Here is a 15,268-nt window from a genome sequence, read left to right as displayed (position 1 = left end):
CCTCTCCACTGTCGCTACAAGCATGCTTAGTGTGGGGGATTGTATTTGAGTCAATGAGTCAATGCAATCAACTGGTTTTCCTTAGATAGAAAACTTTGTATCAATTTGACTGTATGATCTGGTTGAACTGTAAAGTGCCTTGAGATGACATGTGTTGTGAATTTGGCGCTATATAAATAAACTGAATTGAATTGAATTGAATTAATAAGGCTCTAAGATTTACACTGTAATAAAGCATCTGCTAACCTAGTAACATGCAGCCTAAGCCTGCCAACGGTGTATTCATCACCACAGCGGCTCGTATCATGCAGGTTAGTTTTTTTTTTATAAATTCAGCTCCTTAAGTGGTATTAGCTCTCTTTCTATAAGCTTCTCTCTCTGTCCTTCCTCTGCTTCTCATGGTTACTCTGCACATAGGTTTGTAAATTTTCAATCCTCAAATGATGACACTGTTTTCTTTATGCTGATCAACATTTTTTGATATCATGTATGGTTTGACTGTGCAGCTTTTAAGATGAGTTTGTTTCTGCCATTTTACTGCCAGATGATTCTACCCTACAAAATCTTCAGATGATTCAATTGTTTTCTGCAGTTTGAAGTTTCTGATGACTTCATGTCACATTTTTATATGTTCTGCAGTTAATTTCAGCTTTTTTCATTCAGCAAAAGCATTCCCACTTTGATGTTTCTCCGAAACAGCTTTTTCTAGTTTATATTGTATTTCATATGATCTTTTTTTGTTTCTTTGAATGTGAATATTGTTTTATGTAAATAAAACAATATCCAAGACAAAGCTTTTTAGTTTCTTGTGAGTATATTTATACCAGCAGACATGCAAGTACTGCACAGCTGATGCAAGGGGGCGCCACCTAAAATCTTGCCTAGGGCACCAAATTGTTTAGGGCCGGGCCTGGGTCAGATTTTGCGCGTGCAAATTAGTTTTTGGTAAATAATAACCTTTGCATGGAAAGGGAAGAACGCAAGTTTCAAGCCCTGTTTTGTGCGTATAGAAGCTTTATAAATGAGACCCTAAACCCTTAATATCTCTCTGAATTATTGAATTGATTTTGAATTCAAAAAGCTTCCTGGATGGGAAGCGAAACCCTTTAAAACTTGGAAACAAAGTCCAGTGGATTGTGCTTTTTTTTTTTACTTTTCTGAATGACTGACCTGGATGACTGAGAATCTTCACCAGCATATCTCTCTGAATGATTACAACCAACCGTAGAGCGTGGTACATAAACACAGCATTACACTTTATATCTACACAGATTACTTTCAGCCTTCAATTATCTTAGAACAAAAAACTAGTTCTTAAAAAAAAAAAAAACGTTTATTGAACAGATAAATCCATGATTTAGACCAGGGGGTCAGCAACCCACGGCTCCAGAGCTGCATTCGGCTCTTTAATGCCCCCCTTGCAGCTCGCTGGAGCTTCTTTAAAAAATGTATGAAAATAGAAATATGGTGTGCAGGAGGTCAAACAAACATTCATTACATTTCCATTTTTTTTAAATGTGTATAATTAATACATTTAAACAATATGTGTAAAAATATCTTTCAATGGAAATTAGCGTCATAGCCATAGAGATCAGTGGTCACAGCCTGCAGCAGGTTTCAGCACGGTGTGGCGCCAGGCAGGTGGCTGCTGTAAATCCTCACTGCTGTATCTAGACCAACAGCGTATTGCGCAGACCACGCTTAAAATTCAGCATAAATAAAAAATATTGGTGTCAAGCTCACTGCGACGCAGATATTTTTGATTTATGCCTTTAATCAGCCTTCAGGCCATGGATCCCAAAGAGGAAAAAAAGGAAGATAGCTGATGAGAAAAGAGGATTCAAAGAAGAATGGAGCAAATTAATTGCTTTCATTACCAATGAGGAAGGATTGCCTGCATGTTTGCTTTGGAATGAGAAGTTTGCAAATAATAAAAAGAGTCATTAGGAAAGGCATTTCCAGGGAAGGCTAAATATGCAGCCCAACACCAAGCTGGGAGAGAAAAACTGTGATCGCAGAACCTCTGGATAAATTAGAGGAGAACAAAGATAGATTTCAGAAGTGGATTGCATCTCCAAACTCCACTACAGCTGCTTGTTTGGTTGAAACATAGAAAACCATTCATAGATTGAGCATGTAGCACTCTGATGCGTTCTTTATACTGGGCTAATACACTTAGAGCCCTTTTTGCCATATGAGGCTTATAGAAGCTGCTTCAGACAGATTTTTTTTTTTTTTTTTTACCAATATGACTCTTTGAGCAGTTTGGGTTGCTGACCCCGATCTAGACTATCTGAACAATAAAGAAATAAAAGAAGAAGCCAGAGGCACAAAACACATGAGCCACATACCAGATATATCCAAAAACAGGTCATTTATTCTTTCTTTAATCATCATCATCATCATTTGTAGAGCGCTTTAAAACAACTACAGCTGTAAACAACGTCCTTAACATAGCTAAAAATAATAAAACCCAATAAAATAATCAAATACAGCATAAAAATATAAAATAATTCAGAGATTTTTATTTTTCAACAACATGAGCGCAGCTTGAAACTGTCAGCTAAATTATCACTTCCTGTTAATGATGAGTTCTTTTCAAAATAAAACGATACCCAGTCTTCTATAAAGTTATTAAACCGGTGTCAGTGCTTTATTTTGAAGTTCCCCACCGGAAGCAGTGGGTTTGGCTAGCTCGGTCTCCCGGAAGTTGATGAATAGTTGAGGCATAAACAAACCTCGGGCTCTGTCCCCGCGGTGTTTAGGCTGGCTGTGATGCTCCGTGAGGCTTTCCCCTTCGTGGAGGACAGCTTCAGCCGCTTCCCGTCCCAGAGCAACATTTACGGGCTGTGTCAGGCCGGGGAGCAGGAGCTGCTGGCGGCCACTCTGAAAGGGAAGGTGGTGTGTTTCAGGTACCAGGAGCTGCAGCATAAAGTCCGGCCGGTGGCCAAGGAGGTCCAGTTCACCTACATACCAGGTACCGGAGGCACCACTGGACCCTGTGTCCTACCACCGGCTCGCGGACTGATTCCTGCTTTCTTTGTGCAGTTGATGCAGAGATCGTATCGATTGATGCCTTCAACAAGTCTTCACCCAAAAGAGGTCTGGTGGTGGGGATCACCTTCATAAAGGTACCGGTACAGCAGCAACATTTAGCGCGCTTCTGAAAAAGTCTCTAGATTTGGCGCTAGGAGCTTTTTAGAAATCAAAGTGCTAGAGGGGTCTGAAAAGTGGCTAAATATAGCGACTAAAGCGCTAAGTTGGCAACACTGCTCTTAGCATCGTTTGTTTTCAAATGGTTTGCTGCTGTCTGTTTGGACCTTTCTGAACATGTGCAGCAAATGGACTGATCCAATATGGACACTGAAGGGGGGAGGGGGCTGAGACACAATATTATCAGCGTTCTGATGGCATTTTATTGAAAGGATTTTTATCAAAAACACAATTAATGAGCACAAATAAGGAATAGTTGTATTAACCATTCATGGAAACAGAGTTTTATTGCTCTATGGGCTCAAAGCCTGCACCGATGCATCAGTGCTGCTGGACCATCAATACTCTGCAGTCCTATAGTGGTCATACCAAAACATTAAAGTCGTAGGGAAGCAGCTGTTCCAACCGTTGCTTTTGCAAATTCTCCTGAGTGGTGCCCAACTTTACATGAGTGAATCAAGTGAATGTGATTGGTCGTTTATCAAGGGGGCGGGATTGTTGTGGCGGAAGGTTTGCAAGCAAGTTTGGTTGTGTCCGGTTTGTCGGAAGCATCTTGCTAACCAGTTAGCAACTTAGTGCTAGTAGGTTCCCAATGGGAAATTCCATTAGGACCAAGTAGCACTAAATTGGTGACTTAGAAACGACACTGTCAAGGAACGCTATGGACAGAGGAAACATGCAAGAGGAGGAGAGTTTAGTGTCGGAGGTCGTGGATGAGTCTCCTCCATCATCCATTTTTTTATTTAGAGGAGGAAAGCGGGGACGAAGATGCTGTGGAAGAGGACGCCAGGGCGGCAGAAGCTTGGTCTGGTGTAGAAGGCTTCCAGCCGTACATGATTCTGATTTCAACCGTTGCGTATATTAGCTGCGACATAAGAATCAAGATGCTTTGACCGAAAAAATTTGATTGACAGATGACCGTTGATATATGATTGGCTGAATTTAGGTGTTAAGGCTGACGTAGAACTAACTGGCCTGCAGAAGATAACAAAAAAAAAAAAAAGATTTTAAGACAGATTTTTTTTTTTTATAGAAATGTTCTAACTTTTGGGAGAATATGGTCGGATAAAGAATACATTTATATACATGTTTAAGCCAGAATGGTTTAAAATTTAAATATTACTTCCCTACATTTTTAACATCTGGGTTTCATTAGCTGGCCCCAGAAAAGTCATATAGGAGGAGGAAGGAATGCTGCCTGCTCGGCTCTTCACTGAGAAGGTCCAGATGATGACTCCAGCTTAGCTGATCTCTGCAGAACATCTGAAGCTGCAAAGGTTCAATGATTGACTTGAGAGCAGCCATTTTTAGTTTCTCCAGATGTTCTATCACAGTGGTTCTGGTCTAGCCTCTGCCATGTAGAGTCCTAATGATCCAGACATCTAGCTGTGCTGTCAGGCAGCTGAAAGGTTCTGGTTCTAAGATCCGGTCCTGTTCCCCACCGTCTGCAGGACTCTGGGGACAAAGCTACTCCTTTCCTGAACATCTACTGCGACTATGAGCCCGGCTCAGAGTTCAACCTGGAGTCCATTGCACGTGAGTGAAGCCGTGTGCACGCTGCCCCACACACACAAACACACCCTCCTCCTCATGATGATCTGTTCCTCTGAGCAGAGAGCTGTCTGAACCTGGAGCTGCAGTTCACGCCCTTCCAGCTCTACCACACTGAGTGAGTTTATCTCCAACATCCAAACACACCTGCTGCTTGTTCTGCTTCCTGTCTGGTTCAGATCTTCCAAAATGTTCATGGATGTTTTCTGAGGAGTCTAGTTCAGTGGGGAGCTTTCTTTAGACGAGCGTATCCTGGCATGTCTGAAGCTTTCTCTCTGTCAGGGTGCCATGTCCCGATGGAGGACTGGAGACGGTTTTCCTGCTCAGTGGTCATGACCAGAGGATCCACCTGTACAAGGAGGTCAGATCATCCACCGCTTCTAGACCCAACTACCATACTTTAATGGAAAGCAGTTAAATGAAGGAAATGTGTTAGAATGTAAATAGAAAATAAGCATTTTCTGACCCTTTTGGTTCAGTTTACTGGTTCACTTTAGGATCTGCTTACAAAGGGTGAGGCATGTGTTTCCTGTAGTGATGTTTTCTACGTGTTGTGGTCTCATTAATCCCAGTTCTCCCACAGAATGCCTCTCTGCACCAGTTTGAGGAACAACCTGTAGAGAAACTCTTCCCTGAACTCCAGCAGCTGCTTAGCAAGTCAGTTCCTCTCCGCCTTCAGCCTCCGTTCCTCCTCTTACTTCATCAGGTTTAATGTTTGGACCATTGCTGCTTCTAACTGATCTTTTCATTGTTTTCTGTCACTTTGTTTCATTTACCGCTTAATAAGCAGAATCGATATTAATGGCACAGGTTGGTTTTCCATTTGTTCACATCAGAACCAACAACAAGCATCATGTGGAATAGTTGGTGGGTGGTGGGATGCAGCCCAGGGTAACAGCAGGATGGTAAGGGGGAGGGGTGTAAATAATAATCGTTTTGTATCGATGCATCGATCCAACAGCCGACGATCCGATGCATCGATACGTCCACAAGAGAATCGATTCATGTGTTTTTTTTCCTCCGGTCTATTTTTATCCATTTGCTCCTGGACGTAATTCTCCCTCCTGTGCTGCGGTGGCGCTAATACTCTTACAGCAGTGTGTTACAGTGAGCTTGATGCAGACATTTTTGATTTATGCTCGATATTGAAGCGTGGTCTGTGCTAAAAACTGTGGGTCTAGATACGGCTGAGGCGGTGAGGAAGTGGGGGCGAGTTTAGTCTGACGACGAAGGGACATGAGGGCCAAAAAGAGAGGAGATCCAGGTGGAAAAAGGGTCCCAATGTTCTCGCGCACCTCGCTCTTCTAGATGGTCAAACTTCATGAGTTGTTTTCCGCAATTTCGGTCATAAAAACAAAACAAGCCTGCATCCTGTCTGCGGTTCGCCACAATCTGGGAGAGGAGCAGCGGAGCGTCTGTGGAGGGGGCGGGACGTCTGGAGCCGAGGTATTGCATTGCACTCATTGCACTGATTTTGTGCAGTATTTTTTATGCTAAGCCTATCAGAAGCTATAACGCAGAGGTATTATTATTCATCAGTGAATGAGGTTTTAATAGGAATAGGTGGAGTACAACCTTTCTACTTCTGTTATTTGCTGTTGTTTCTCAAATTAAATGCATAACAATATTACAGCTTTCATTGATTTATTTCAAATTTGACACATTTTCTAGCCTGTAAGGTTAAAAAAATAAATATATTCACCAGTTAATCGAACCGTATCGTTGTGTATTCTTGAGTATCGAAAATAATCGAATCGTTGGGTCAGGAATTCGATACTGAATCGAATCACCATGTGTTTCAGAAATTGATAAAAACAGGAAGGCAGCCGTAACTCAACAGGGAGCCGCGGCGATGCTTTCATCACCCTCTCTGTGAAGAAGAAGTTAGTTGTTAGCAAGGTTAGCATTTGGGGCAGAAATTTAGTATCAAGCTATTTTAGCAGTTAGCGTAGTTAGCATTGGTAGATTTTCTGTGTAACCTTGTGAAGGTTTTAAAAGGTTTTCTACTTCAGTTATTAAGTGGCTTTTTTATTGCTGGTAACTCCTCCTGACAAGTAGGATTTCTTTCTTTTTACAGTCGTTTTTTTTTCTAACCAGTCACACAAAGACCATACACTTCAACCCTTAGAAAGAAAATCATGTTTAATGGTTCTGGTATTTGATTAATGGCCATCAGAGATGGCAAAAGTACTCACTTTCCGTACTTGAGTAAAAGTACAGATACTTGTGTTAAAAAATACTCTGGTAAAAGTGGAAGTACTGGTTAAACTTCTTTACTCAAGTAAAAGTAACAAAGTACAGGCTTGTAAATTTACTTAAAGTATAAAAGTAAAAGTAGAAACCACTTTTTTCATGCCGTTGCCTACATTTTAAATGGATGTCTGCCAATAGGACTAGATCTCCGTTGTGTTCATTTTCAATCATCTCGTCGTCCATGCTACTATGCTAACGCCACCGCCACCAAGCTGCAATGATTTGCCGCCAATGAATACCGCCGAATTTGTCGATTCATCTTGTAGTGGTACGTCAAATGCAACGTAGATTCCCATCCAATTAGATTGAATTTGGTATTGATGACGTGAAAAATAATAACGGTAACTCCATAGAAATGATTCAAAACTAAAGTAACGAGCCAATTTTTTAAAATGTAAGGAGTAGAAAGTACAGATATTTGTGTAAAAATGTAAGGAGTAGAAGTAAAAAGTCGCCATAAAAATAAGTAGTAAAGTAAAAATATCAGAAAAATCTACTTGAGTACAGTAACGAAGTATTTGTACTTCGTGACTTCCCATCTCTGATGGCCATCCAAAAACAAACACCAATCCCTTCCTCACAAAGTGTCCATGTTTCCTCCCAGGTAGACAGGCTCCAACATGAACCGCCCCACAGCCAGAGCTTTGCATAAACATTTCTACAATGTTTATGGCTGCATTAATTACATAAATGAATCACAGCATCATCAACAAAAAAGGCAAAAATAGACTTTTGTAGATCAGATGATGGGAATCTGCACAGAAGCAGGAACATGTTTTATTTTGTTGGTTTCACTGGACAAATATCACATTTAAATACATTTTATTTTATGTAAAGGAATGCAGGTGATTCATTTTACTTGATTTCAAGTTTTGAATACTTTCCAAAATAAAACGTTTGATTCTGCTAACTGTGGATAGATCTGGTAAGTGTAGAGGCTAAGAGGCGTAATCAAGGCACGTCTTGGGCTTTCATATGGCGTGTTATTTCTCTCTAGGGATAACACCTTCCTGTTATCCCTTGAAAGTCTCTCTCTCTCTTCCTCTATTGAAGCTTAATTAGTCCAGCTAGGAATGGTTTGATGCTCTGCCTTTTTCATTGGATGGTTGTGAACGTTTGTGGTCACTTCTTCTGTACAGCGTGTTGTGGTTGGACATGACGAGTGTCCCTGGTGGACGTCGGCTCTCAGCATATGGCTGTCAGAACGGCTGCGTTGGGCTGGCTTTGGTCAACCAGAGCGGACCAGGTGAGTAAAATTAATCTTTTATCGGATATGTAAAATTCTGCAAAGTGCAGGTGGTTCTGCCTCAGCCTCAGTGATTCTGGCTGCTCCTGTGATCAGATTGAAGGTTCTGACACTAAGCTGTGTTTCACCGTTTCTTTTCTTCAGAGGTTCTGCAGAACTGGCAGGTTCAGTTCGACAGTCCGATTTCCACTGTGCTTCTGTTCCCACTCAGCTGCCGAGCCAGGCCCAGCGAGCCCAGCGCAGGCAGCGGTATGTCCCCAGTGGGCCCAGTTGGACTGCTCTCCGGCTCGTTGTTGTTTTTGTGTTGATTTGTTGATGTTTTTGGTTTTTCCAGGTGATGACACCCACAGCTTCAACCTGCTGATAACCAGCACCATAGAGATGGCGGTGGTCTACAGGTGGGCATCAGGAAGCAGGACACAGGTTCCCTGAAGGTCCTCAGTTCCACTGAGACTCTCCTGAATGTGTTTCCTCAGAGACATCCAGGAGTTTGGCTTGGCCCGGTCCACCTGTCTGTCAGGGAGCGATCAGTGGGATGCGGTCCTCTGTGCGCTGGTCATTGACCTGGACTTCGATGGGCAGAAGGAGGTGCTGTTGGGAACGTACGGTCAGGTCAGAACCACTCATTACATAAACAGCTAATCAGCCTCATGTGTTGTAGAACTGGGTCGGAAGCTCGTTTCACCTTCTGCTTCTTTTTTCCTGGTTCTTTGCCTCTTTGGCAAATTTTAGAAACTTTTTTTTGGATCCTCAGCAGCAGCAAATATTTTTAGTATTGGTTTCTATTTGGACAGTTGTTTCACAGAGTTACTATAGCAACAAGATTTTATTTTATTTATCTATTTTTTAACTGGTGGGAAGAGAATATTACTTGTTTATGTAAAATATGTAAAGACCTTAAGCAGAGTCTGAACAGCAGCTGAAATTCCCAGCTGGTTCAGAACGGAGCAGCTGGTGAGAAGAAAGCAGCTGAAATGTTCTCATGGTTCTGCAGAGGAGCTACTGGGTCCCTAAAATATATATTTTTTTTGTTGTTGTTTTTTTTGCTCTCTGTCAAAGCAGCAGAGAGACAGAATAGAAGAGTGAGGAGGAAATGGGTGGATTTTTAGAGAGAATTTTACAAAAACAAGTAAAGAAAAACCTGACCTGAACTCGAGTGGTGTTCTGTTGTTGGACTTCTGTGCTCGTCATGGATTGTCCATAACGAACACCATTCAAGCATAAGGGTATCCATATGTGCTCTTTGCACCAGGGCACCCTAGGCCGTAGTTCAATGATCAACTTTGTTGTTGTTTCATCTGACCTGCAGCCGCATGTTTTGGACACTGGGGTGAAGAGAGGGGCGGAGTTCTCCACCGACCACTACCTGGTGGTGAGTTTGCTCCAATGATGGGGGAGGATGCCAGTCAGACCTGGTAGGCCCAAACGTATTGTGAGGGTCTGCTTGGAACGTCTAGCAGAGTCCCCCATGAGAAGGAGCTTATCCCCCACCTTCGGGAGAGCTTTGAACACATTCCGAGGGAGGTGGGGGACATTGAGTCGGAGTGGACCATGGTCCGTGCCTCTATTGTTGAGGCGGCTAGTCGGAGCTGTGTCTGCAAGGTTGTCAGTGGATGTTGTGGCGGCAACCCTAGAACATGCTGGTGAACACCAGTGGTGAGGGAAGCTGCCAAGCTGAAGAAGGAGTCCTATCGGGCTTTATTGACCTGTGGGTCTCCAGAAGCAGCTGATGTGTACCGGCAGTCAAAGCGGCGGGTGGCTCGGCTGGTCGCTGAAGAGTTCGGAGAGGCCATGGAGAAAGACTTCCGTACAGCTTCGAAGTGATTCTAGTCCACAATCCAGCGTCTCGGGGGGGAAGCGGTGCAGTACCAACACTATTTATAGTGGGGGTGGGTTGCTACTGACCTCGACTCAGGACGTCGTATGTCGGTGGGCAGAGAACATCGAAGACCTCCTTAATCCCACCAACACGCCTTCCATTGAGGAAGCAGAGCCTGGGGGCTCCGGGTCGGGTTCTCCTATCTCGGGTGCTGAAGTCACTGAGGTGGTTAAAAAGCTCCTCAGTGGCAAGGCTCCAGCGGTGGATGAGATTCGCCCTGAGTACCTTAATGCTCTGGATGTTGTGGGGCTGTGTTGGCTAACGCGGCTCTGCAACATTGCGTGGACATCAGGGGCAGTTCCCCTGGACTGGCAGACTGGGGTGGTGGTCTCTCCATTTAAAAAAGGGAACCGGAGGATGTGTTCCAACTACAGAGGAATCACACCCTTAAGCCTCCCTGTTAAGGTCCATTCCGGGGTTCTGGAAAGGAGGGTCCATCGGATAGTCGCATCTCGGATTCAGGAGGAGCAGTGTGGTTTTTCGTCCTGGCCGTGGAACACTGGATCAGCTTTATAACCTCAGCAGGATTCTAGAGGGTGCATGGGCGTTTGCCCAACCAGTCTACATGTGTTTTTTGGATCTGGAGAAGGCATTCAACCGTGTCCCTCGGGGAGTCCTGTGGGGGGTACTCCAGGAGTATGGAGTCCCGGGCCCTTTAATAAGGGCTGTTAAGTCTCTGTATGACCGGTGTCAGAGCCTGGTCTGCATTGCCGGCAGTAAGTCGGACTCATTTCCGGTGAGGGTTGGATGGTTGGCCAAGGTTGCCCTTTGTCACTGAACCAATTTGCGAAACCGATTTGCCTTTTCCGGTGAAACACACGCCCATACACACATCATTTCCCTTCTCTTATAGAGTTTGTACATATTGGCTTCTACACCATTTATTCAACAGAAATGAAAATACAGCATAGACACACCAAAAGAGCTGTAGATAAACAAAATAGAATTACTCCACTTAACATATGACCACGTTTTAAAAACAATACCATAAAGGATGAATGCCGTTAGCTAGCATTAGCTTATTCAAACTTCTATTGGATAAATAAACTCTAATTAAACTTTGAGTTATTATAAACATAAAACTACACAACAAAGCAAATTATACCTGTTCGCCTTTTATAGATGCCCTATAAAAATGTGGATGGAAACCTGTAATGTCCTTTAATGAGCAGAAAAAACCATCTGGTATTGACAGGAACGTAGTGCTTCTTTTCGTTCTACCGGAAACTGAAATAGAAATCATCCCTTCAAAGTAAAGGCACGTAAACCCTGTTGCCGAAATTCACTATTAATCTAAAATGTATTGCTTAAAACAGAGGAATCAGGAACATTAAGCATAAAAACAAATGGCAATGTATGAATGAAAGCATATCTGAAAAAATATTAGTTATAACAAATAATCTGACTAACATCTGACACCATAGATCCAGTTAGTCACAGTCAGAGAACAGGACTACACTGAAAAACAGGCCAAGCTCCAACATCTAGAAACAAAGGTGTTGATGGCAGCAGCACAGCTGATATTTCTCTCCAGGATGGAGTCACAGCCAAACAGGAACAGACCAAATGAAGCTACTATGAGAAAAAGCAGAGAGAGCAGAACGTTTTTATATTATTTTTGATTTTATTTAATAGGCGATGGATTTTCTTTTCCCACCACACAGCTCTAGGTGATGAAGACTCTCTGTCCCTCTTCATCATGCAGGAACTCCTTTGTTACAAATTCATGCCGGCAGGCGGCGGGCCGGACGGAGGCTTTCAGCTGCAGTGGAGGCGGAGCTTCAAGAGTCCTTTGCTGTCCATCATCTACCTTGACTTGACCGGAGACGGTCTGAGGGAGCTGGCTGTCCTCACCCTGAAAGGACTCCACATCCTGCAGGTAGCAGCAGCCGCTCAGACCTTCTGCCTTCTGCAATGATGACCTCTGCTGTTAGAAAGACAAACTGCTGCTGAAAAAGATCAACATTTTACTGTTCAGCTGTTATAATGAAGCTTATTAGACTATTCCTGAAAGCTTTACTGAATCCACATGGACCTTAAACATTACGCTGCAGGTGATTCACGTGTCGTCATGCAGAGGCGTAGCCAGAACCTTTTAATAAGGGTGGCCAGGCAATAACCAATGTAGACGGAGGGCTGAAAGCAGATGGGCGCCAGAACCTCAGAGTCAATCTACACTGTTCCAACAGGTTAATGAACGAGCAAAACATCCATGTTTTCTAAATAAAGACAAACTATACTTTCCTTCAGCCTTTGCTAACAAATAGACGCATGTATTTAACATCCGTGCTGTCTAAATTAAAGGCACAGTGGACAAAATTCTTTCAGGTTTGAGTTCTGGGGCAAACATCTTATTCATCATCATTACTAGGGTTGGGAATTGATAAGATTTTCACGATTCCAATTCCCTTATTGATTCTGTGAAATGCTTCGATTCTCTTTCTGTTTAATGAAAAAGCATTACTGTAAGATTTTTAGGAAATAAACTAATCTCCCCCAATTTAAACAAATGAGCGTCACCTTTCTCTCGCTCCCTGAACTGCGGAGCAACTTCGTGGCATGTTTCGTTACATCCGTTACAATAGCTAGAATCATGTAAGAATTCCAGCTACCAGTAGTTCTAATTAAAAACGCTATGAAATGGATCATTATTTACACCTAAAACTAATACGTTCACAATGATTTAATAAATTTAGTGTTAATCAGTTCAAAAAATTAAAACTGATTTTCATCCTGATCACTGAGTCTGGGAGCGGCCATTTTTTCCCAAATATAGTAGCCCTTCTCTCCTGCCATCTTCCAGCAGTGACGTCACGGTGCGGTAAGCCTAGCGCCATTCTCCCCGATTTCCAAGCAAAATCAATGGGAACTACTAGACACATCTGCAATCAACAACAATTATTGAAGATTTCCAGAGGACTTCACCATTGAAATTCACCAGAGCTATAGTGAAACTGACAATGCCCACGTGCATGGCAGCTGGATGCTGGAATACATCAGGTAAAAGTGAAAAAAAAGTTATTACTCCTTTCTGATTCCTGATCCTCCACGGACGGGTTGGTCGTTGGATCGCCAACTTGAAGAGGGAGGATTTGCCATCGAACTTCTGGCCAGAGAAAAAACCCGTAATATGTAGCCAACATTTGGAAGAAGAATGTTTTGAAGGTGACTTGGATATTGTTACGTTCACACCTGATGCAACTGGAGCAGCAAAAATGCGTCTGCTGCTTCCTTTTTGCTGCTTGTACCAGTTTAGTTCTGACGCGCGGCTGAAGCAGCTTTGCTGCTCTGGCTGCGCGGTGGAGGAGGGGGTCTGACTCGCGTTGGGCGTCCGGTGTGAACGCAGCATAATAGCGCGTTGTGACAAACACCAGATACAGCACTGGGACTTGATCAACAGCCGATACCGCACCGTGACATCACTAACCAGTAGGTGGCAGTAGTGTTGTTTGACAAACATGGATGCCTCCAGTAAAGCACATGAAAATATGCATAAACACTGATCATTTATTGAACAGTTTGGAATAATTTCATATTTAAAGTGCTTTTTCTCAGAAATTTTTAATGTTAAATAAGTTAAAACGTTTCGCTTGAGAGTATTACTGCTGCCAGCGTTTGTATTATAGGGAAAAAGTGTGGCCATGGCCACCCCTGACCCCCCATCTAGCTCCGCCCCTGTCGTCATGGCGCTACATTCTCTCTCTCACCTGTTGTTCTCTCTCATCTCTGCAGCACAGTCTCACCTGCACCACTGATCTGGTCCTTAAGAGGCTGGAGAAGAGGGTGTTGGCGCTGGCGGCGCACTCTGAGCTACATCCACAGGAAGTAGAAGACGCCAAGGACAGCGCCGCTCACCCCCAGAACCCTGATGATGGCGATCGGCCCCCAACATGTTAACAAGGATCCAGAGTTTTACCTCTGTGTTGGTCCCAGCGGGGCACACTGGAAGGCTGCCTGAAGGATCATCTCAGGTCACGTTCTGCAGACAGACCTTCAGGCGTTGCTCTGAAGCTGTGGGGCATCGATCCGATGAAGCTGCACCGTCTGAATGAACTGATGTGAGATGACTTGAAAGTGTTCCGTTTTTAGGAATAAAAACACTTTTATAGCTGATTGGTCTTCTTTCTGTGTGTTTTTGCATGCTTGCACACAAGAACAAAGAGAATGCTATGTGTTGTCCATAATGAAAATGCTTCCAAACCAACATTTGGCTCTTTATGTGGTTCTCCTCTTTACTGAGAGCAGGAGGTCTGATGTTTGGCTCATCCCAAGGGTCTTCCTTAGTCTCAGCCTGCAGGTGTCCAATACTTCCCCATAGGCTGGATTTGTTAGGAGGTCAACTCCTGACCAACAGCCCATAGTACCATCAGTGCCAAACCTCACGCTGACTCAGCAACACAGGAAGGCGTTTATCTCCTGGACACAGCCAAACCCAAGCTGATCTGACCCTGAGGTCGTTCCCTTCATGGCTGAGAGGTTACCGCTCTGCAGGCCGGACTGAATGCACCTCTGGGATCTTGGCAAGGTGTGGCTTCTGATGGTGACCTGCTCTCTGGGCTGGACTTCAAACAGCCGGTGATGACGTGATGGCTGGTTCTTCTGTTTTAAGGCCTGGTTGCCTTCAATAAGCTGCCTGTTACTTTTATATCCTGTTATCTTTTTGCTGTTTTCTTTGTTTTTAGCAGGTTTTCCACTGCAATGTTTAATGAATCTCAGACAAACTGCGTTATAAGTTGTTTAATATATAATGAAATGTCAATAAACTGACTCAGTGGATCAGTCATATGCCTGATATTTGAACTGAAAATCGGCACTAAATAATTGAAAAATACAATTTTATTATAAAGATTCATAGAAACATTGCTCCTTTTCATGTGTGCATATACAGGTGCTGGTCATAAAATTAGAATATCATGAAAAAGTAGATTGATTTCAGTAATTCCATTTAAAAAGTGAAACTTGTATATTATATTCATACATTACATACAAACTCATATATTTCAGATGTTTATTTTGTTTAATTTTGATGATTACAAATGACAACAAATGAAAATCTCAAATTCATCATATCAGAAAATTAGAATATTGTGAAAAGGTTCAAAATTGATGGCCCCTGGTGCCACACT

At 43.1% G+C, this 15,268-nt stretch overlaps 1 protein-coding gene across 1 annotated transcript; it reads left to right on the top strand.

Moving 5' to 3' along the window:
* Nucleotides 1-2,675: 2,675 nt before the first annotated feature.
* Nucleotides 2,676-14,255, top strand: kptn (kaptin (actin binding protein)). The gene is made up of 12 exons (XM_038272108.1): nt 2,676-2,977; nt 3,049-3,131; nt 4,665-4,749; nt 4,828-4,882; nt 5,047-5,125; nt 5,348-5,421; nt 8,157-8,263; nt 8,408-8,512; nt 8,598-8,661; nt 8,740-8,875; nt 11,848-12,021; nt 13,875-14,255. Exons 1-12 carry the CDS (start codon nt 2,776-2,778, stop codon nt 14,037-14,039), a joined length of 1,329 nt encoding a protein of 442 aa, XP_038128036.1. The 5' UTR covers nt 2,676-2,775; the 3' UTR covers nt 14,040-14,255.
* Nucleotides 14,256-15,268: the final 1,013 nt, after the last annotated feature.

Source organism: Cyprinodon tularosa, unplaced genomic scaffold (assembly GCF_016077235.1).
Source record: "Cyprinodon tularosa strain WSP-4 unplaced genomic scaffold, ASM1607723v1 ctg818, whole genome shotgun sequence".
NCBI classification, from domain to species: Eukaryota; Metazoa; Chordata; class Actinopteri; order Cyprinodontiformes; family Cyprinodontidae; genus Cyprinodon; species Cyprinodon tularosa.
This window is presented reverse-complemented; position numbering and strand designations above follow the sequence as displayed.